At 39.5% G+C, this 24,199-nt stretch overlaps 2 protein-coding genes across 4 annotated transcripts in view; one reads left to right on the top strand and one right to left on the bottom strand.

Moving 5' to 3' along the window:
• Window positions 1-13,800, top strand: part of LOC134218461 (zinc finger protein ZXDC) — a 51,244-nt gene extending 37,444 nt beyond the window's left edge. The window contains exons 2-7 of one of the 2 annotated variants that reach the window (XM_062697469.1): window positions 7,684-7,747; window positions 8,151-8,256; window positions 8,408-8,607; window positions 8,674-8,750; window positions 11,402-11,570; window positions 11,775-13,800. In XM_062697469.1, the coding sequence (XP_062553453.1) occupies window positions 7,684-7,747; window positions 8,151-8,256; window positions 8,408-8,607; window positions 8,674-8,750; window positions 11,402-11,570; window positions 11,775-12,977 (1,819 nt within the window). In that variant the 3' untranslated portion in view covers window positions 12,978-13,800. The remainder of the gene's footprint in view (window positions 1-7,683; window positions 7,748-8,150; window positions 8,257-8,407; window positions 8,608-8,673; window positions 8,751-11,401; window positions 11,571-11,774) is intronic. The other variant, XM_062697470.1, reaches the window with a different exon arrangement.
• An 8,103-nt stretch (window positions 13,801-21,903) lies between these two features.
• Window positions 21,904-24,189, bottom strand: LOC134214254 (trafficking protein particle complex subunit 3-like). 2 transcript variants are annotated; one of them, XM_062693662.1, is made up of 2 exons: window positions 24,002-24,189; window positions 21,904-22,549 (listed from the first exon to the last, which is right to left on the bottom strand). In XM_062693662.1, the coding sequence occupies exons 1-2, from the start codon at window positions 24,038-24,040 to the stop codon at window positions 22,052-22,054; spliced, it is 537 nt and encodes a 178-aa protein (XP_062549646.1). In that variant the 5' UTR covers window positions 24,041-24,189; the 3' UTR covers window positions 21,904-22,051. The 2 variants fall into 2 exon arrangements, with proteins under 2 accessions (XP_062549646.1, XP_062549645.1); XM_062693661.1 differs by lacking the exon at window positions 21,904-22,549 and adding an exon at window positions 22,690-23,796 and having other exon boundaries at window positions 24,002-24,160.
• Window positions 24,190-24,199: the final 10 nt, after the last annotated feature.

Raw genomic sequence — 24,199 nt, 5'->3', positions numbered from 1 at the left:
AAACTTGGAGAAATGTCCGAAGAAATTCTGGAACAAAATTAATGTCGGAAGTGCCTTCAGGAGTTCCGTTGTCACTTCCATTAGCAATTCGTTCGGAAATTCCTGAAGTTTTGCCTTAGATTTGTAGAAAGGATTTTTGCTGGAAATTCCGAAGGAATTACTGGAGAAATTTTCGAGGGAATGGAATTTCCGATGGTATGCGAGGAAAAACCTGAAAAAAATTTTGAATCTGAATTTTTCGGAAAAAAACATTTCAAAGAATTTCTAAAGCAACAAATTAGAAGATTGCATTGCATTTATAAACGGTAAAAATCTACCAAAAAATCGTAATATTCGCCTGACATGCCTGACATTTTTTAACTGATTGATCGCATGACTGATCAACGCCTCCAATTGTAGTTCTTATTACTGACGCCAAATTATAAATGAACCAATTACGCCAAAAATGCTGGTGCCCCGCCATTACCAGAGCACTGGCGCACCAGTGCAGTGGGGAGCTTTCGCGTAATGTTGGCAACAAAACAAGTCTTTTCTGCGTGATAGGCATGACTAAAGACACTATATACAAAGACGCGAAATCTGATCCCTGAACAAACAAATCAACCGGCAACCCTATAGGCACAACACTGCTGATGCTGCATACACTTTTCAAATTGGTCTATAAGATTTTCATGAATCAACAATATTGAATTTGTAATGCGTTCACTAAACCAAATCGGGTAGCTATATATGTAGATAAAGAATCAGATGGAATAAATTTAAGCTGTTACGTCCTTTTCAAATGTTGGTCTAGATTAATGTGAGTTTTAACTTTGATAGTCAGTTCTTCACTTTTTGTCAAGTAAAGTGCTAACATTCAAAGTCAAAACTCACATCAATAAAGAGGAAAATGGATTATTAGAAGTCCATGGGAAAAAGTTTTGTAGAAATTTGAAAGGACTTATTGAAATCTAAGAGTTCACAAACATCCTTATGCCCGCATGAAATCTGGTCCGACAAGGGGTTCTGAACTCCCATAAAGATTATTTGAGGATAATACGATGTTCTGGTAGTGAATCCCAAAAATTTTTGCTGAATAAGCTAGTTTTTCAGCTGAAAAAGTCTATTTTTGGCTATATAAGCGCTCTGCGCGCCAACAATATTTGTTGGGATGAGTTACGTTTAGTAGAAATTTCTAAAAATTTCTGAGGAATAAACAAAATTTAAAAATCTTTAATTTCATATACATGATAAATCAGACAATATTTATAACAATTTTTTTTTTTGGTATAGCGCAGATTCCGCCTTATTAGGCCCCTGCGCGAAAATTATTTGCGTGAATATTTTTCGCGTGTCACACACACAAATGAATTGACACTGTTTATTGTTTATTTGAGTAAACAAAAACATGTGTGTTCGATAAATAACAACAACAAAAAGACAATTACGAAGATAGTTTGAATGTATTGGTGTGCACGCTAAAAATTCGAAGCAAAACGAAGTTGCGCCAGAGTCTAAAAATTGATGGAACGGGCAATAATTCCGCATAAAAAACGCGTAAAAAAACGTGAACGAATGTGCTATCGATTACCATGCGCTTGTGTTGCACTTTGCTCTGGTCCCAACTAACATACTTTTCCTTTCTAGTGCGCTCATGGAGATACAGAGGATTTCTCAGTCTTTCGTTTCAATGAGTGCTGAACTAATTTTCCTTCCCTTATGCTAAATGACTTTGAGGACGTGGCGGCATCGTTATTGGTCTTGAATAATAGAAACTGCAGAGCATGTACAGTGAAAATAGCTTTCTTGTCCCAAATGAATTGGTGAGTTGTGCATATTTGTTGTTTCTCGACCTACTATTGAATTTTGTTTCACAACTAGCAACTACGATGTGCACAGCCTATCAAGCTATGCTAATTCTTGTAGTACCGTCGTAAAATGAAATATAGAGTCGACTTCCTGTACATTACCATCCGTCTTGTTGCAAAGATTGTCGAATTAATTTTACTCTCCTTATCCTACATTGTTCATTTTTTTTAATTAAGGAGCAACTAGCAATTACGAAATGTACAATCACAGACAAACAGACAAAACACTTATGAAATTCTCATCGTTCACTGATTTACTGGGTAATTTAAAAAAATATTAGTTGGCCAATCGGTCACAAGTGACGCGCGCATCGGATTTGCTCGAGTGTGACGTTTGCCCTCTAACGCCATCTGATTCGTGATTTGCCCAACTAAGTCAAAACAACAGATGTCGTTAATGTTTGTAGGACGATGAATTTGATGAGTAAATGTTCAATGTGTTATGTCTGTTTGTCTGTGTTACAATCTTGATTATTGAAAAAGTAATAATTGTTCTGAAAATCGATGAACTTTTAACAAATTATGTGAAGATTATGTATTGTTTTGTATGAAATCTAAATTTTTTTTGTATACAATTGATTATATGTAAAACGTACATCGATTTCCATCACCAGAACTGTTGGACAAATCGACATTTTTCGACGACATGTGTCCTACCCACGACTTGGAAAGTGGATGCACCTCTCTTCGAATCAATGAATAAAATTTATATTAAATGAGCATCTTACATCTTCTTCTTCTTATTGGCATTACATCCACACACTGGGACAGAGCCGCCTCGCAGCTTAGTGTTCATTAAGCACTTCCACAGTTATTAACTGCGAGGTTTCTAAGCCAGGTTACCATTTTTGCATTCGTATATCGTGAGGCTAGCACGATGATACTTTATGCCCAGGGAAGTTGAGACAATTTCCAATCCGAAAATTGTCTAGACCGGCACCGGGAATCGAACCCAGCCACCCTCAGCATGGTCTTGCTTTGTAGCCGCGCGTCTTACCACACGGCTAAGGAGGGCCCCAAGCATCTTACATGTGAAGCTATTTCAACAATTGATTTTTTCCTGGTTTAGTGGCTGGCTTCGTAATATAGTTTCAGAACGTATTCCTTCAACACAGCAACACAAATTAACCAAACCGGCTCTCCATTGTTCATCGTGAAAACGCGATGTTCCATATCAAGCGTTCGTTTCACTCGGGGCACCCAATGAATGCAGTCACTTCAAAATACCGCCATTGGGGGTGTTAATGGGTCTGGGGGGTGAGAATGGGTCATCGCTTCGTTCAAAAAGGTCTCTTATATTTTAGTCTTCTTGCCCTCAGATACATTTAATCTGTTCTACAAGCATTCTAAGTAGTTGAAACAGTGAACCATTCTCACCCCCATTTGACCCATTGTCACCCTCGACGACGGTACGTAAAATATCATTTTGCAGGGATTGAACTTATCATTTCATTATCATTTAGTATTCAGCAAATAACTCATTCCAGAGGCGGAATTCCGAAAAGTGTTGTATGGCGGACTTCTAGCGCTATTTCCCCTCTACAATTTTGTCTAAGGGTGCATTGCTCTATGTCTAATATTTACAGCGTGAGACGCTAGTATCATTTAACATACTAAATGATAATAACACTTATTATCATTTAGTATATTAAGTGATACTAGCGTTTAACTATGTAAATATTAGACATAGAGCAATGTACCCTTAGACAAAGTTGTAGAAGGGAAATAGCGCTAGAAGTCCGCCATTCAAAACTTTTCGGAATGATTTATTTGCTGAATACTAAATGATAATGAAATGATAAGTTCAATCCCTGCATTTTTGTTTCAAATTCAAATAAAAGTAATGTGACCAGACATACTTCGTTTCGCAGGACTCTGCATTTTTCAATTTATACAGCCAAAATCTATGCGAAATGCACTGTTGGAATATTTATTTTCGAGCCTGTGACGCAATCCAGATAGGCATCCCGCGTTTTGCAGGACGCTTGCTGGTCACATTAAATAAAAGGAATTATCGGGGTACAAAAAAAGTAAACGACTCCATGAACAGACTTTTTTTTTAACCAATAATATCCTACAATATTTAGTAATAAACTGAAAAAGGAAGCTTCTTGAGCCATAAAGAGAAGCTTCGGGCCGGTTATTAAATATTTTTTTGCCACGACGCGTGGGCCATAGAAAATGGAGCATAGGGCCTCAGCCGGCCCGCAGGCCGTACGTTGGGCAGCCCTGATGTAAGTAATGCAATGCTCAATCAACAACAAAAAAAAAAACATTTTTTTTATATGTCGTGGTTTTGTTTTCACAGTCGCGGATTTAATTTTATAAGTCGCGATTTTCGCGGATTTAAATTTTACTAGTTTATAACAGCCCTGTAATTCTGATTAGAGGCGATCCAATATTCCCGATTTATCGGAATACCGATATATTTGTTTCGATATCCAATGTTTGGATTCCATATATCGGTCATTACAGTGCCGTGAATGTTAGGTTACAAACACCTAGGAGAAGTTTTGATGTCACTTCCCACCGTAATATGGCATAGCGCGTATCGCTGTTGTACCTACTTGACATGAAAACTGCATGTTCGGTGTCACCAGCAAACGACACTCGTTGTTGAATGGTGTTGCCATAAAAAAAACTAGGGGTGATCGGGGCAATATGGGCCACCTAAGGAAATCGTTCCGAAAAGCGCTGAAAAGCTCAAAAAAGCATCGTTCAAATGTAGTTGACTTATACTAGAGAATGTTACCTTTCATATTACGTCGATGAATGACGAAAAATGCGTTTGGAAATTGTTGGAATGCACTTTTGAAAATGTATTGATTTCAATGTGTGTTCCCGACTATACGGGGCAATATGAGCCACCATTTGGGGCAGTACGGGCCACCCTTCCAAAACCTTTATTTAGGCGAAAGAAGTATCGTAATATGGAAGAATATGATATTCCTACAACAGTTGTGAGTATTCCATACCAAATAAAATGAAAAAACTGCACAACAGCGATCTGAACTGATTTGCCACTCTTCATCGTTTGAACAGCCACATTTCAATTGGTCAATGCAGGCCTGGTAGCGGGTCACTTTTTAGTGACTTGGTCACTTTTTTCGAGTCAGTCACTAAAAAGTCTCTTTTTTTGACCTCAAGTCACTAAAGTCACTTTTTCTCGAAAAAAGTCACTATTTTTAACTATTTTAAATATGTTTCGTGAGCATCGTTGTGGAATGAGAAAAAATGTTTAAAAATGTGGATTATTTGGATATTCCATCGAGAAAAATCGTGGATTTGTTGGTTGGTAGCTCGAACTTCTTGTTTATGCTTTTTGAAGTTCTGAAAAAATTCATTAGGTTTTGAAATTATTCTTGGGTTTCAGATTAATAAACTATGTGAGTCGAATTAAATCTATGTCTAAAAATTAATTATATAAATTTCTGTAATAAAAAAAGAGCTATTTTTACACACAAGCGAAGATTTTCCGAATAAGTTCGAACCCATAATAAACATTATTGCACATTATTCTGTATGACTTGCCTCAAAGTTGTGCTTTTCCAGTGGTGAAGGGGGTGGAAAATAAAAAAATAAAACAGAATCAAATAAAACAAACTTATTAGATTTCACTTGTCATAAGACGAACTATTCCATTTATTTCCATCACTTTGTAAACTTTGATCAGTGTCTCATACTTGACTCGGCTTGAGAGACTAAAGACGTCTTTACTGTTGAGGTCGAAATACGTATACTAGTAAAGATTGCAAAGTAATGGAATTAAATGGTGCATGAAAAGTGAAGACATTCCATTAAATAAGCACACAATTTCCTTTTCATCGGATTTGTTGAATAATGTTTTGGCAATCCTTTTTTTTTTGGAATTTATTGCCCCTTCAAATTGAAATTTTCGACCAAAAGATATTAGGGGGAGACATAATTTTTGAAAATTATTTTTATCGGCCTTATTAACTTCAAATAAAGTCCATTTTGTCACTGCAAATGAAATTAAAAGTCACTATTTGGTCACTTTTTCTGCAGCTGAAAGTCACTATTTGGTCCCTTTTTTCGCCAGTGTTGGTCACTAAAGTCACTATTTTAAGCAGCAATGATCGCTACCAGCCCTGTCAATGGTCATTTTTCTGTTTCGATCGCAGTAATGCGCTGTTGTAATTTTTCCGTAATGAATCTTACATAGGGGGAAAGACGGCTTTGGCAGGTTTTGTTCTATTATTGGCAGGGGGGTTTTTGTCGACCGAATTTTATGAAATTTGGCCACAATATTCTTTGATATGCAAAGAATGTTAAGGCCAAATTTGAGCCTAGTCAGTCATAAAAAACCCCCTGCCAATAATAGAACAAAACCTGCCAAAGCCGTCATTTTCCCTATATGATAATATTCTTGTATTTGAATACTGAAATTTGAACTTGTTCGCATTTTAAGGTCAGATATCTTGTTCTATGCAGGTATGCCCATATTGCCCCATAGAGACTGGTTTTGGCTTTTGGGAAAAAAAAGTTTTATGATAAATTCAGATTTGTATCAATATAAACAATAAACATGTGAGCACAATATTCAATTATGATATATCTTTTGATTGTGGTGTATTTTTGACCTGTATTTTCATCAGTTTTGTGTCAAAACCTTATTTATAAACTTGAAATCTTATAATAATTTTGCCTATGCAGTGAAAATTTACATTTTCAAGTATATTTCCATGTTTGAATTGAATTTTAATGCGGTTTTCACGTTGATGCATATGTGGAGCATCCTCTTGAAGATCATATAACTTTTACTTGATAAAACTTGTCAATAAGCTCAAAATTGCCCCGTATGTTCATATTGCCCCTACTGCCCCTATTTGTCACCAGTAGACCCGGCAGACGTTGTCCTGCATAGTAGGCGATAATGTGCGTTGTGGACTGCCCAGGAAAAAAACGAATCTCATCTTAGTTTTTTTTACGATTTACTCAACTGTACTCGTGATTTTCGCATAAGGAAATACCTATCATACATATCATACAAACACGTCGAAAACTATAACTATTTGTTCAAGGGGTGAATAAAATCTAGTTAGCCTTTTTAAGTTCTGCGGATACGAACACAGACCATTTCATTTATATATAAAGATTATTTTTGTAAGGGAATGTGGCCAGCTTTTACATGTTCTCATATCTGAAATATCCTATTTTTGAAGTATCACAACTTCCTCAATTCTGATATTTTAGGCAGGAATGATTTTATAAACAGGACTATTATTTATTATATTAGTTTTTATCAATTAATAAACAATTGACAACATTATTAGATTTCGGTGCGTTTCAACTTATTTCTCCCCTATTAAATAGAACCGCTATAAAACCTCCAAACATGTGACGAAAAGAATATATAACGGTGGAGAACAGAATATAAATATAGGTATATTGGATTGTATTTTGGGAATGATATCCAACGTGAATCTTTCTGTCGCGTTCGACACTAACTCATGGGCGGAGGAATGGCGCAGGCTACGTATTTCATTTCGCGAAACCATTATGATTGTAGTTGTCTGGCCCTTTCAATAACATTTTCCTGGCTTTGAAAATTAATCCTTAATTTCTCTATCTAAGGTTGCAGCATCTTCCTTCCTAAAACACCTTCTTAGTGAGTAATAAATGCCAATGTAGAGCTTTGTGACCTTTAAATTATCTGCTCTTTGATAGACGTTTTTCCTTCGGCTAAAATACTTCCTTATCGCTCGTTAGCAGACGCTGTTTCCCTTTTCGTTTTGCTTCCTTTGTTTCAAACAAAATTGATTCAAAAACACTCCGTTTTCCAATTTATATTTTTCTTATTCCATTCAAAATGTAGTAATTATGAAAACAATATTCTGAACGAAGAAGGAGAGTCATCGCATGCTACTATCACAATCGAGGTACACACAAATGTAAAATACTAGATTGTATTAGATCGTGAGAGTGACCAAAACAGAGAAACCATAGTACGAGACTATTTAGTTTGCCACACCTTCTTTCTGTTCTGTAGTGCCACACCCACCCACATAGCAGAATGCAGGGATACGTTTAACCCGACTTAGGAAAAGGCTAGGAACCAGTAGGAAAATCTTAGTTTGAAATTGATAATTAAAGAAAACAGAAGTGTTCACACCCACCCACCCCACACCCACATAATCATATTGTAAACCCCTTTCGTAGATGAACTTCCTTCATATTGTTCGACTAGTAGACATATTCAATGTAGCACAAAAATAGCAGATATTTTACTGAGGATAAAGGGTCTATTCACGTGCGGTAAACTACAAAGGGTTTTCGTTTCAGGGACCTGACAATCAAGTGCTGGCACGATATCGATGCAACTATGGCAGTTGCAATCGCAGCTACAGTACGGTTGGGAATCTACGGACTCACATGAAAACTCATAGAGGTTAGTTTGTGATTCTTTATTTTTATTTGAATTAAATTACGTTGATCTTATTCTCTCTTTTTACATGTCTGATCATAAGGATTGCCCACAGTATTTCCAATCCGAAATGTATTTAGTTTTTACCACTGTTGATCTTTTATTCTATTACCAGGTGAATACAAATTCAAATGTACCGAAGATGGGTGTTCGAAGGCCTTTCTGACTTCCTATAGCCAGAAAATCCATATCCGGGTTCACACGAAGATCAAGCCTTATATCTGCGCTGAAGCGAGCTGTAAGAAGGCGTTCAACACCCGGTATCGATTGAGGGCACACGAACGTTTACACAATGGCGAAACGTTCAACTGTGCGGTATGTAACAAGTCAAGTAATTTTTTTAAAGATTGCATTAAATTAGGATGTTTTTCCGATTAACAGTTCTGCTCGAAGTTCTTCACCACGTTGAGTGATCTCAAGAAACACTCACGCGTGCATACTCAGGAGAGACCTTACAAGTAAGTTTAGTACAGTCATGTTCTGCTTGTAGGGCTGCGCAGATCTACCTGTCTTCTTTAACAATAATTGAAAGCAGTTATTTCCAAAAAGGGTGTCCTACGAAAGGCTGAAACTTCGTATCGAAAGGCTGAAATTGATGGGATGAAATGAATCCCAACCATACGATATGTTGAACCAACTATGTTGAGTGGTTGAATAGTGAATAATTAATAAAGAATAGAGAATGATGAATAAAGAATAAAGAAGAATGGAGAATGATAAATAAATAATAAAGAAGAATAGAGAATGTTGAACGAAGAATAAAGAAGATTAGAGAATGATGAATAAAGAATAAAGAAGAATAGAGCATAAAGAAGAATAGAGAATAAAGAAGAATAAAGAATGAAGAATAAGGAAGGATAAAGAATAAAGAATAAAAATAAAGAATAAGAATTGCACAAAGAAGAAGGAAGGAGGAAACAAAAAATAAGAAGACGGAAGGAGTGAGAAAAGACGGAAGAAGGGAGAGGGGAAAAAGATGAAAAATTGAAACTAGGAAAGAGAAGAAGGTAGAGGAAAGAAGAAAGGTAGAAAAAAACAAGGAATTGAAAGAAGGAAGAAGAAGAAAAAACAAGGAAAAGGAAGAAGGAAAAAATAAGAAAGCAAAAGGAATGAATGAAGAAGGAAGAAGATGAACAAAGAAAAATAAGGAAGAAGAAACCAGAAAAAAAAGAAGTAGGAAGAAGGAAATAGGAGCAAGGAAGTAGGAATTAAGAAGGAAGAACTAAGAAGAACGGTAAAACAAATAAGGATGAAAGAAACAGGAAGAAGGAGCTAGGATGGGTTGAAGAAGAAAGAAGGAAAAAAATGGATTTAAAAAGAAGGAAGAAGAAAAAGGGAGAAGGAAGTAGAAAGAAAGAATAAAATAGGAAAAAGAAGAAGGAAGAAGTGAGAAGAATAATGAGTAAAAAATAAAAAATACAAGAAAGTAATCTTGGCAAGAATTAAAAACCAAATACAAGAACCAAGAACAATAAAGTCTTGTCCCTTTCTATGTTACCTCAACATTTTTTGAGCTGTATAGACTAAAAAATAAGAATTTTGTCGTCTAAGACGAATTAAGTACTCTCCATTTAATTCCACCAGTTAATTTTCGTTATCTTTGCAGATACGTATTTCGACCACAACTGTGTGGTCGTCTTCAGTGTCTCGTGCATTTTGACTCAACTCGACTTGAGTCGAGTCAAGTATGAGACACTGAAGACGACCACACAGTTGTGGTCGAAATACGTATCTGCAAAGATAACGAAAATTAACTGGTGGAATTAAATGGAGAGTGCTTAGTTCGTCTTAGACGGTTGAATACATTCCACTAAAAGAGCTAATATATTTTTCTAAGAATTTTGTATAAAAATTGAAAGACAACAAACAAAACAAACAGACAAGTCGCAAAGAGGTTGCGGATCATTTTAGTTTGTGCCCTTATTAACGTCAAATGTGAATTCTTCCACTAAAATTGGTTTCTCACGATTTTTCAGCCTTTTGAGTTTCAGCCTCTAGTTAATTCAGCCTTATGTGAGATTTTTACTTTCGTGTTCAGTCTTATGAGTTTTCAGCCTTATGTAATTCAGCCTTTCGTGAAAGACCCTTCCGAGAAAGTTATTCAATCAAGTAACTATTGTTCAATAACAATCAACACTTTTTTTCCTAGGCCTGAAAATGATCTATCCTCCTAAAAGAGGTAATCTTCAGTCACATAAGATTACATCTCTATGTTAACAGACGCGTTTTTGGTTTACTCGTACGCTCGCTTTGTTCAATCGTGTACGGTACTTCTACCAATGTGTCCCTTCGACTACGGCCATTGGAATGTGCGCCCTTCCGCATACGGGCGTTACCATTCTTGGCCACCGCTCTTTTCCGCTCTCAGCCGTTTTCTTTTCGGCTTCTTTTTACGCTCATTTCGCTTTTTTTGGGATTTACAAACCTTCCTCTGTGTAAGGCCGTTCTCCACGCGAAATTTTTTGGTCCCCACCATTCCTTGGGCTCAACCGTTTTCCTATCCTTCTCTCAAAGTTTGGCCGTATCCATCCTCTCTGGTGGTACTTACTTGGCACTAGCTCTTTTTTGATCGGCTTCCAACCCGACCTTACCGAGCTTAAGAGTTGCACCGGTGAGGGCCATGCGTCTTCCTAAGAAAGGAGGCGAATCTTCAATTCGGTCTCCTTCCTTGCCTCCGTTGTCTGGCTCCTCCGTCACTGCCAACTCCTTCTCAGTAAGTAGGCGGATCTTTCATTCCACTTCCTTACTGTTCTCCAACAGGGACCTTCATTCCTGCTTTGCCTGTACAACGATGTAGCAGATCCCTGCTGTGTTTCTCGCGGTTATCCAGAAAGAACATGATCACGTCCGAGATGTTCGTGGCTCCATTTTCTGGCCTTCGACATCCTGGTGGCTAGTCATAGCCTCGTAATGACCTTGGTGGCCCCATCCATAATGAAGTCTGAATAGCCATTAAATAAAATATTGCACAATTGAGACTCTAGCCTTGGAAAACACTCATCTTGTCGTTATCAAGAATTTTATCTTAAATGAAGATAGTCAATCGTTGAATACTATTTCATATGGAGTAGAATATTTTAAATTATCTTGTATTCTTTTTGTTTAACAGATGCAAGGTAGACAGTTGCGGCAAAGCATTTACAGCTTCTCATCATTTGAAGACTCACATCCGTACTCATTCGGGCGAACGACCGTTCTCCTGTTCGGTTTCTGATTGCCACAAAGCATTCAGCACGCCACATAGTCTTAAGTCGCACACGAAAACTCATGAAAAATCGGTAAGTTAATAATGCTGTCCAATGAGCAGCTCGAAGTAGCTCGAAGTTGTTCCCGTCCTGCTCGTTCTTTTTTGTCAACAAACGGGCATGAGCGTGACAGGAAAAACTTCGAGCTACTTCGAGCTGCTCATTGGACAGCACTAATCCCTTTAATATCTAATAAACACGCGTCGCAAATATTATTATTTTATTTTATTTTTTTAGAAGAAAAAACTTTCTAAGTCATCATTAAAGCAGAGAAAATTAGCTCAAGCAGCTCTGAAAATAAACCAAAGCATAGTTAAGGAAGAAATATTACCAATACCGCTTCTTGATACCAATAATGAAATACCACTTGAAGAAGTGCTAACCGCATCGGACCTTGCAGCAGAAGGTCAAGCCCACCAAGAGCCTATCTTCAATTTGGTGGACTTCCACGAATCCAAAGCCTTGGAAATGGCCCTCGCATCCGAGGAGGAATTCAACGCGCCCTGGGTGGACATTTCCGTGCTGGAAACGAAACCGCTTGCGTTGGATCCGGTTACATCGTCCTGCGTCGCTTTACCCACCAGCGTTCCTTCGTACGTAGACTTGCCGTTCAATGTCAACGTGGCAGACTTTGCCGATCCGGAACCCACCACAAGTGCTGATTTGTTCATGGACGCCTATTATGACCCGAACTTGATGGAGGAAAATGCCCGCAAGGAAATCGATAAGGCCATTCAAATAAGTGAACTGAATGTTGCCAAGCAGGAACAGCGCGGTGCAGCTCAAGATGCTGCGGATAACATTTTGGACGAATTGTTCCTGGAAGGATTTCTTCCTGCGGGTGCGGATCGTCAACCGCAGGATAGCAACAATAATGATAGCACAGAACCGGCCAAAACCTTAAAGGATATTACAGCCGATGCGGACATTTGTCGCTGCGTCAATTGCCAGTGCGACCCAACGCAGGAATGTATTGGTGGTTGCGGTCCGGAACGTCCATGTAAACCTAAATCAGTTACTAATCCACCGCAACAGCATACTCAGGCTTCAGTCTCTCTTCCTCAACCGGGACCGAACGTCAACCTCTATCAAAGCCAACCTCAGCAGCAGCAGCAGCAGCTGGTATCAACACTGGGTTCCGCAAAACCCGTCGCTGGGAAAGGCTTCTGCGGCTCTCGCATGGAATCTCCCTCGCGGAATTCATGTTGCTCCAAAAAATCCAATCCATTGATGAACACTTCCTCAACCGAACCCGTTGGAGAGCTACTGAGCAATCTTCTCGGTCAGTCAAACTGCAGTTGTACCAGTGTGTCTGAGGGAGTCTCCACAGGTTGCTGTGTGGTCATCTGCTTGAAAACTCTGGAAACTCTGAGAAACGTCCTAACGACCCAGTCCAATCTGATTCGGTGCCATAGTGCCACCAGTGCCATAACAAATTGATGGACATACCAAAGGCGCCAAAAAATAGTCAACCCTAGTTTATTATATTTTCTATTGCTTCCGTCAGGGCGTGTTCGAGGATGTGCTTACGTTGTAGTTAATAATTGTCCAAAAGAATTCAATTCGATTAGGCAAAGTCAAGTTCAAAGTTTTTTTTTAGTCTGATATTAATATAAGCCAGTGATGTTTACCACCTTTTCAGCGAATGACTCTCCAAAACTAACAAATGAATTATTGGCAGTGGCTGATTTTCTACCCGCCGCAGCCACATCCAGGCGCTATAGTATATGCACAAAATAGCCAGCAAGAGTTAACCGCCAGAAATTTGTATGGCGAAAGACATCTAACGCTGGTTTTCTCAAAATTAGGAACTTTTCATGAAAAACTATTTGGTACCGGTTATGAGGGATGGTATCCGCTACTACGCCTACCAAATATTTTTCCGATTAAAGTGCCTAATTTTGAGAAATCGAACCTTAGATGCCTTTCGCCATACTGATTTCAGAAAGTTAACTCCTAGTGTGCCGCTGTAAGCACGCTCAAAGCAGTCGATTCATTGCAACGCGATTGACGGGCAGGATTGGTCTTTTAGCAGCTTTTGCATTTAAAACGTATTTTGAGGTAAATGAACTACTTTGGTGCCAAAACAGAAAGCAATATTATACGGTTTGAACCGAACTTATGTGGCAGCTTACGCTCCCGATGTGTGATGCTTATTTCATTAGCAAACAGTATAACAGTGAACAAATAGTGTACCAACTGTTTAATTTTATGTTTACAATTTAAAAGTTTTCAGGGGAAATGAATTGTTTGTGTATTGTTATTATTCTGTCTGTATTGCTTTCACTTCCGAAATCCTTTCAGTCCATACTCAGTTTCGAAAAGTTGTCTGAATTTTCTATTTAGAGTTATTTTGGGAATTTTTTAGTAACACCTGCTGAAAATATTTGGCACATATTTTTCATATATTAACCTAATTCTGGAATTATTCTTTCGGGAATCATGGGATAATTTCTACGAAAATTTTTTCAGGAACATTGGAAAAATTCCTTAGAGAATATGGAGAGTCTATACGATAACTCTGGAAAACAAAAAAAAAATCATAATTTTACCTGAAGTATTGCTTTTTTCATTTTTCATAGAAAATTACAAAAATTACCACGAGAAATCTCCGAAGAGATATTCTGAGCTTCCAAACGAAATTATCTTTAACCACTACATAAAAACAAAATTCTAATTTCTTCTGAATTCACCTTTCTCGTCAACAATTTTTATTCGCTCAATCGATTCTTTGGCTTATTTAAGGTCAACTTTCACAAAGAACCTATATTTTTTAAGCTTCTAACTATTTAAAAAATTCGAAAACAAAAACCGAAAAAGTGCTGCACGTGTGAATTGGCCTGGAAAATTCACCCGATGTGCGTTCAAATTCGAGCCAATACTAAAAAAGCAACACTTTTTCGATTTTTGTTTTTTTTATTTGGAGGCTTCAAAAAATATGGATTCTTTGGGAAATTTGACCTTAAATAAGCCAAAGAATCGACTGAGACAATAATACGAGATACAATTTTTGACGGGAAAGGTCAATTCCCGAAAGAAATTTCAGAAGGAAATTTTTAAATGTCAAAAAGGCCACTTTTTTATATTTCCTCATGAAATTCTTCCTTATTCTTCCATAGCAACATATATTATATATAAATGAATTGAGTGAGAAATTAAGACTTGTACCTACATATGTAGTGGCATCTTGACAAAACTGTCCGTGGCGGCAGCGGACATGTCAGTCCACATCATCTACGCCACCGAGATAAATCATTTTCTCTTTTAAGTGTAAGGCACACCAGGATTTGCTATTTATTTTGATATCGAAAGCAGGTCCGATTCCACCGGGTGCAGCCAGCGTGTTCGTGGCCTTCCACGAAGTCACTGGCCCCTATCTGGTTCTCTGTTGACTATTGTTTTCGCTATTCTTTCTTCCGACATTCGCATTAAGTGACCAGAAGTCTGCCGTTTCTTCTTTGTATACTTGATACAGCTCATGATTCATGCGTCTGCGGCCACTGGTAGAATCAGAGTTTTGTATAGAGCAAATTTCGTTTCAGTCTGCATGTTGCAGGACCTAAGCTGGTTACGTAATCCATAAAAGGCCCTATTCGCAGCGTCTTTTCACTTCACGGGAAACGTCATTGTCACATGTCATAAGCGTTCCAAGATAAACAAATTCTTCAACAACTTCAAACACATCCTTATCAAGCACTACCTCTGCAGCAACACCACAAGGTCTTCCTCTATCTCTACCTGCCACCATGTACTTTGTCTTGGTAGAGTTAACGGTTAAGCCTATCCTCGCCGTCTCCCTCTTCAGTGGGACAAAAGCCTCCACTAATGTTCTGCGATCGATTCCAATAAGGTCGATGTCGCCCGCAAAACCCAGGAGTATATGCGACCGTGTGATGATAGTGCCGTTCCTCTGCACGCCATATCTCCTAATAGCGCCTTCGAGTGCAATGTTGAACAATAAATTCGGAAGTGCATCACCCTGCTTCAATCCGTCTAAGGTCACAAATGAAGTTGACACTTCGTCTGTAATCCGAATACTTGATTTCGAGCCATCCAGCGTTGCACGTATCAGTATAACCAGTTTCGCCGAAAAACCATGTTCGGACATTATCTGCCACAGCTCATTTCTCTTCACTGAATCGTACGCTGCTTTGAAATCAATGAACAGATGGTGAGTCTGCAAGTTGTACTCCCGGAATTCATCAAGGATCATCCGCAGGTTAAACATCTGATCCATCGTTGATCGGCCCTCACAAAAACCTGCTTGGTATTCTCCGACGAAGGACTCCTCAAGGGGTCTCAGTCTGTTAAACAGGATACGCGGTAGGATTTTGTACGCCGAGTTCAGAAGGGTGATCCCTTTGTAATTGCCACACTCTAGTCTGTGCCCTTTCTTATAGATTGGAGATATGAGGCCATCCAATCAGTCGGCAGGCAGTTCTTCATCTTCCCATATTTTCTGGATAATGTGATGGATTGATTGATGCAGCTGCTCACTTCCGTGTTTGAGAAGCTCGACCGGGATCTCGTCCTTCCCAGCAGCTTTACTGTTTTTCAGCTCGTTAAAAGCGTTCTTAACCTCGTCCAGCGTTGGTGGTTCCACAGCTTGACCGTTGCCGACTATGTCCATCCTGCTCCTTAATACACCTTCATTTCCACCGTTCAACAAATCTTCGAAGTGCTCCTTCCACCTGGGTGCCATCATAGTCCTGTCTGTCAGAAAAGTCCGGGCACTGCCGCAGTCTTATGCCGCGCGCCATTGACAGTTACGTAAAACCTCCGCATATCGTTTCTATCTATGTTCTCCTGCGCTTCAGCTATCAAACTCTCTTCGTGTTGCTTTTTTTTCTGCGGTGGATTCGTTTCTCTTCTGCCCTTGCTAAAATATACCGCTCTCTGTTGGAACAGGTACGAGCCACTAGCATTCGACTCCTCCAAGCTACATTTTTCTCGACCGTCACTCGCTGGCACTCCTCATCAAACCAACCATTTCGTTGGCGTCGCTGTGCAATCAGTCGTGGATATGTTCCCATAATCTGTTGACGTCGCCAGATCCGGTGGCATTTCCTATCCGCTCTTCCAGCTTCTGGTGGTACTGTTCAGCAACTCCTTCAACTGACAAGCGTTGGATATTGAAACGCATCGTTCTGTTGTTTCGTGAATTCGTGACGCTGAAAAGTCGTCCTCGAATTTTTGCAACTACAAGATAGTGATCCGAGTTGATGTTAGGACCTCTGAAGGACCTTACATCTATAACATCCGAGAAATGTTGTCCATCGACCAGCACGTGGTCTATCTGTGAGCAAGTGTCTCCACTCGGATTTTGCCAGGTGTGTTTGCGGATATTCTTACGTGCGAAGTAGGTACTGCTTATTGCCATCCCTCTAGCAGCAGCAGCAAAGGTTACAAGTCGCAGACCATTATCATTGGCAGCGGAATGAAGGCTTTCCGTACCAATGACAGGGCGAAAGACACTTTCACTTCCGATCTGCTCATTTGCATCCCCGATGACAATCTTTACATCGTGTGTTGGGCACTCTCCGTAGGCCTTATCAAGGTTCTCATAGAACTCATCCTTCCCGTCATCAGGCTTATCGTTCGTTGGCTCATAGATGCTGACCAGGCTAGAGTTGAAGAATTTGCCCTTCATTCTCAACACGCAAATGCGGCGCTATAGTAGATGTGGTACTTGAATGAAGTGTTCGCGATGGGATCCACCGCCCGGAATTCACGTTCTCCAGTTCTGGGTCACCGTATTTCCTGGATTGCTGCCGACCTTCTACAGCTCACGAGCCAGGAGCCCAACACGTGCGGGTTCATTCAAAGTTCTCACGATCCAAGATCCGACTTTCGAATCATTGTCCTTTATTCGTAGCCGCCCCAAACATGGAGAACAGACGCTGTTGTGAGCCGATCCTAACATGGAGAACAGGCGCTCAATAAGATTTACACCTCCGGGTAGGAGCAACCCCCCCCCCCTCCTTTGTTAGCATTCGACCATAGTTCTCACCGGGGTTGGTTACCCGCAGTCTTCAAGGTGCAACATGTGTGAGATGTTCACCTAAGTTTATGCACCCAATCAAACATTGCTTGCTATGTTCGAACTTGCACATAGCAATCTGAACACGAGCCTGAACTCCGATACACCCAGGCGCAATGTACAATGTTCAAACATCGAGTTTAAACTTGGGCTCAAACATGCGCGCTTGCACACGAGAATGTTACGCTTGGGTAAATGAACGGGTTGCTAGGGAAACTATTGTTGATTTTTCACGTTTCCCAGCCTTGTTATTCATATCTCGAATAAATGAATTTAACCAAACTTCAATGAAGGTACGATTGAAAAATTGAAACATGTTGTGCACATTTTTCGCACTTGCATAACGAAGCGTTTATAGAAGTGAGGTCTTGATTCAGGCCTTTCATTCAGGACGTCTTAGGTTCGAATCTGCTCAGAGCGAAGCTTTTTGTTCCATTTTCGAGGTTCTGAAAGCAATTCTTCTTAGGATTTCGAGATTCTGCAACCACCAAAAAACTGATTAGTTCATATTTCTAAAATTTTGGGATAAGATTTTTCTGACACGTTTATATGGGGATAATGCATTCTACTTACTTTTCGGTGGTACTTGATAAATATACCGAGAATCTGAAGTGAAGTTCTGGGTTGCAAAGAGATTTCTTTAAAGGGTGTACGGAATCAAATTGCACCACTTTGAACTACTTGCCAAAAATTAGTCTATCAACCGATTGTCATGAAATTTTCAGGGACTGAAATACAATATAGAAGCTTTGACTATGTATCACTGTTTCACTGTAATTCTTAAATACATCCAAATGCTGAAACTTTTTTCTTAAATGAACTCATAAGATTTTGTACATGTCCCTGACTAACATTTTTCATCCTGCAATCTATCCCAACAAAAAAATTAACTAATTTTATTGTCGCAGTCGATTATTTAACTTAATTAAAGTCAACTTTCCCAAAGAAACCATATTTTTGACGCTTCTAACTATTACAAAAATCGAAAACAAAAAATCAAAAAAGTGCTGCAGTGTGAACCGGCCTGAACAATGAGATTGATGCTCTCTAAAAAATCTGACAAATATCAGTCCAAAATTAGATTTCAGCGCTTTTCTTATTTTTTTGATTTTGGTTGTTTACTATAGAAGCGACAAAACAGAAAGTTTTTTGAAAAGTTTACCTGTAGGGGAAGTGGGGGTAACACGCCCATAGGGGTTAAAACGCGCCACCCCTGAATAAGGTTAAATATCCCCATTGTGATTATTTTAAATAGTCTATACGATGAATCAATGAAAAATATTGCCATTGGATACATATATTTCATGATTTTTCTCTAGTTACACATGAAAAACTCGAAAAAATGATTTTTGCGTGTTTTGATGCAATTCTAGCTCGGTGAAATTTAGTCTTTCTATCGCTGTTATTCATTGGTAAATTGAAAATTGAGCCATGAGCCATGCTGCTTACTCGTGTTCTTTATGTTCCACACGAAATCGTCGTCAAAATTGGTCTTAAAACGATTTGATGGGCCTTCAAACTTCTGAGGTCGGTGTGGGGCAGTACGCCCATGCTCATTTCGTATGACCGAAACAGCTGAAACATTCGGTTAATTGCCTTAATGTAGGCAATTAAAATGAAAATCAGTACGATAAACACATGCGCGTTTTAACCCATCCACTGGCGCATCTCACCCGCATGGTTTCAAAATCAATATTTTTCGGTGCTTTTAAAAATCAAATTTCTGTGCAATAAAATGTACAATTAGATATCTGTCATCGGTAGTCAGTCGCAGATATGCTGTTCTTTAGTATGCGCTGATAAAACTGGCTGAAATGGTGGTTTTCATTGATAAAAATGGCATTTTCCTTAACGTGGGCGTCCTACCCCCAGTTCCCCTATTAGTCGGATAAACGAAAATGTTAACGTTGGAGTTAGAAACCAATACGAAATGTTGACGCGAAAGGCCAAATTAACATTTTATGTTCCGTATTTAAGGTGATTATAGAATGAAGTCCGTGGTGAATTTCAAATTCACCACACGTTTATCTACATACATTTCCAAAAGCCCAAATCTAGCGTAATAGTTTTCGTACAGTGCCGAAACTCAAATTATGATTGTTCAGCATAACTAAGCAAACGATCTACCATTATTTCAGCCCCATACGCGTTATGTTTCTTTCATCTCGTGCTCTTGAAAAAAATATTGAAAAAGCACGTGGTTTACAAAATGGCCGATTTCTGGCTTTATTGTATAATCACCTTAATAATCAATTTTCCGAAGCTCGTGTTTTCATTCCAGACCAGTATCTTTCAATCTGCCACAATTCTGGTGATATCGGGGTCAAAGGTAAAAAATTGGATTACTAACATCTTTTTATAAGATGTGGAATATGGAGGTGAATGCGCAAGATTTATTTTCACACGTCCTGTTCCTTCGGCTGTATTTTCGAAACTACTGGAAGTTTCTTAATGAAATTCACGCAGTGTGAATAACACATGCTGAAGCCGTCTTTCACAAAATTTCGTTGTAATCAGCCCAGTAGGTGAAATGTTATCGACTTTTGAAAGTGGTGCAATTTGATTCCGTACACCATTTATTCCAGGGAGAGAGGGTTTTCGACCTTTTTGAAGAACCTTATGATCAACGGGGCTTTAATTCCAGTTTCCTATTTTTTTAGATTATCATAATTGGAGATTTTATCTTTTATGAGAGCCATGTAGTTTACAAGACTTTTATGTTTAAGAATTTGTGGGCTCATTTCTGACCTGGAGCTCCATCGTTTGTGAATTTTCTTTGTATTGCATAATGTCATCGGCGTATTATTTATACATAGCAATATAGAATACATTATGAACAGACCCCCTACTATCTTTTTAAATTCTATCAATCTGAATTTTTGGTTAACAACCTCCCTTCCCCACTAAAGTGTGTCAACACGTTTTAAAATTCAGCTTCTGAAATGATTTATTGACAAACTACTAAATGATCGAACGCAAATTACCAAATGATCGATAACATTCTTGATTCACGATATGCAAATCCCATCGTATCTAACAAAACAAAATGCATGCTTGCATATGTAACGGATATAAAATAATTAGGGGCTACATTTTAGACAGACGAACAGATACTTATGTGTTTAACCTCGTTTAGAACATAAACGCAAGGACACTTTAAATAATCATTACATTGAAAGTTGCCGGTTGTCTTATCGGGAAAATGCACATAATATTCAGTTGTTATGAACATTACGAATAATATCTGAAGATTGTATGCAAAATGTTGAGTAAACAAATTGTTGTGATATTGAGATATCGGACCAAGCGCAAACCACCTGACAAGGGCTGAAAAGTGGCATTTATAAAACTAAAACTATTCATGTGCCATTCCTAAAACAATCCAAAGACAAGGATTCAAACACTAGTGCCCTGAGTGAACGCCAAACGTGTTACCACTAGGCCATCACCGCTACTCAAGAAGAGAAACAACTTGACCAATATGAACAGATGAAAAGCATGCGGTGTGTAAACTGATGTTTAAACTTCCATGTTCAAACCCGTGTGTTTGAACTTAGGCGCACACTCGTGTTCAAACCGGGTGCGATTTTGGTTCGGTTTATGATGAACTCGGTTTGGATCTAGTATGCATGTTTGAGTGCGAACTTGCACACGGGAAAACTGCACTTGTTTAAACGCGGTTCATGTTTTCGTGAAGACTGTTACCCGATCTTCCTTAAGGTTGCTCGTATCCCGGCCAGCACCACGAGGAGGTAGGGATAGGAGTTGCTGGGTAAGAGGCTAAGGACCGCGAGATGGGGACTATTTTATTCCTTCACGTACGCGAAATACCAATGGTACGCTTTACCCAGCATTTGCCGTGGTTTTACTCAGCATTTGAGCGTGTATACGCTACACGAATAATGAAAGGGCGGGGCTAATTAGTTTACTATATTGGATACTGAAAGCTGCTTTCCTGCGCGCGTGCCAGTAGGGATGAATGACCTTATGGGTTCATATCCCTAAAAAAGCAACAAACCAGAACCAGAACCAACGCACGAGCCGTTTTGTTTGAGGTGCCACGGAAAGTGGTTCCATCCCATCATTGGAGCTCTCTAGCCAGTGCATCACCTGGTAGTTGGTCAACCCTTGTTGTTTTTCAACCGATCATTCTCTCTAGGATTTCCTAGAGATCCGGGGCTGGAAAACGTACGTTTTGCGCGCAGAAATTTTTGCGGTACGTACCACCCTCTTAAAAACCAACTTTTTACTGGAAATCATTTAATTTTTTTTACTAATTTCTTTTCTACTGAAAGGATTTCTTTCCCAAAAATCTAAGTTGCCAAATGAAGTGGATAAATAAGTAGTAATTTAATAGTTTTGGATATTTCCTCCGGCGCAGTCCGAATAAACAATCTACGTTTAATCTCGGAATGCACTTTCCATCTTACTCACCATACGCGTCTCGTTCAGCTTTCAACAAACCTCCAGCACTCTAATCCTCCCCGGCCGGAACAGCATCTTCCAGTCGCCTCACAAACTTTACCCTGATCTCAGTATTGGCGTCCCCTTTCAACTGGTCCTGCGTGAACCAGCACTGCACTTCGAGTTGCACCATCTCCAGTGCTCCCCGAATGCACCCACAAATGATCGAACTGTACCGCAACTGCTGATAATCCGGTGGCAGTTCGACAAACTCCGTTAGCGGGTTTGTGTCAAAAATTAACGAAAACTCGTCCCCCGAGGCAGCCCAGTTCGAGATGGTCGGCTGTACATTGAGGTACATTCGGAAGGCCAGCTGTACCTTGTCGGCCGTTTCGCGCATGTCCAGACACCGGGTGGAATTGGTTCGCGAGAGAAAGTCCTCTATCAGTCGCATGCCCATGTTGTATCCGAGACGTTCCAGCTGTTTGTTGACATCCTCGACGTTTTCGAAGTCTCGCAGCATCTGGGAGACGAGGGCTCCATATGTGAGCGTCAGAAGCTCCGAGTTCTGGAAAGAAAAGAATAAGTATTCCATTCGGTTTATTTTTAATCTTTTGTATATTGTATATCATATGCCTATGTCTTATTTCAATTGTTGTCGTATAAAAAAAATGTCTGAAGATTGATAAAAAGGAACGAAATAGTTAATAGAAGGCGTTAATTTGTATTTTTATTCCTATACGTCAATTATATAGAATTCTACAATTGAATGGCAAAATAAGTTTTAAAATACACATATATTCTGTACTTTCTACACTTAAAGTAACACAAAACACATCTGATCAAAAATAATCTTCATTCGCCGTCTTTTGAATGGAATCGTCCACCCTCGCCGCGAACACGATTCATCGCATGCTTGTGGCGTGATTCGTGCAAATACTTCGGTCTCTCCTTGGGAATCTTCCCCTGCGCCTCCAGTTTGGCCCTTGCCTGCCGTCGCTTCAGGATCCGCTTGTACTGCTTGGCGTTCACGTACAGAGGTTCCTCTTCCGATTCCACACTCGCTATGGTCTGCAGTGATTCGACTGCTGCCGCACTAGTCGTAGTCGTGGCAGCGGCACCAGGTTCCAATTTGATTCCGCTGGTTTGTATGTTTTGGCCTGCTGAGACGTTGGTTTGCTGAACTGCTGCTGTAGCACCGGAGGTAAAGACGGTTGGACTTTGCACGGTGGCAATACCGTTCTGGTCCGGAGCCGTTGCAAGCATTACCACCGGTGCAGTACCGGTGGTACCGGTTGCCGTTGTTATTGCTTGATTTGGAATCTGGACAATGTTCCCGTTGATGTTGACATTATGGATGGATTCCGTCGGAAGTTGAACCGGTTGATACAAAAACGTTTGCGAACCATCCAAGGTGAACTGCAGCATTTGCGGTTGTGCCGTCTGTTGAACGGCTTGCGTTTGCACCATTAATCCTTGCCCGGGGAGGGCTGATATTGGAACCACCTGGACAGGTTGACCACCGGCAACTTGACTTCCGCCTAGTGACTGCTGGAGAGATTGCAACAGCATCTGTTGATTGCTAGGGTCCTGCAGTGCTTGATTAAGCTGTAGCACTTGTATGGGACCACCCCCGCCGATACCAATGCTACCAGCACCGGTGCCACCTTGGTTTCCTTCCATCTTGATGATTATGTTCGGAGCCTCTCGTTTGCGATCCGCCCCTTCTGGTTGCATATTTTATGACCACACACCACAGCACTACAAAACTTTACTAACTGATTGAATTTCACTCTCGGTCTCTTAGCAGAAATACTAAAAATACAAATAAAAGACAGGTGAAGAGAAAGTGCGCTTTAAAAACGAGGCGACCCGAAAAATCTGTTCTGGCTTGGAATAAACGATCCGGAATGTAAACTAATAGATTTATTGTTGCTTTGAGACGTGACTGATTTGAGGATTGACTGTTATTAAAATTGATCAGTTTTTGGAAGGTAAACCGTCTATATATTTTACTTACCACTTTTTTCGTGTCTAGACGCGTGTTTTGGCGAGACATTCTTATGTTTTTTATTAACAATTACGGACTTTGCGATATTATAAACTTTATCAGCAATCAGAAATTATTATTGATCATCACTTTTTAATTTAGACGTCGTAAGAAGGCGACGCGGACGCACGGATTGATGACAACATGGATGACAACTTGTTTAGAAAA

This window comes from Armigeres subalbatus, chromosome 2, assembly GCF_024139115.2.
Source record: "Armigeres subalbatus isolate Guangzhou_Male chromosome 2, GZ_Asu_2, whole genome shotgun sequence".
Classification (NCBI taxonomy): domain Eukaryota; kingdom Metazoa; phylum Arthropoda; class Insecta; order Diptera; family Culicidae; genus Armigeres; species Armigeres subalbatus.
This window is presented reverse-complemented; position numbering and strand designations above follow the sequence as displayed.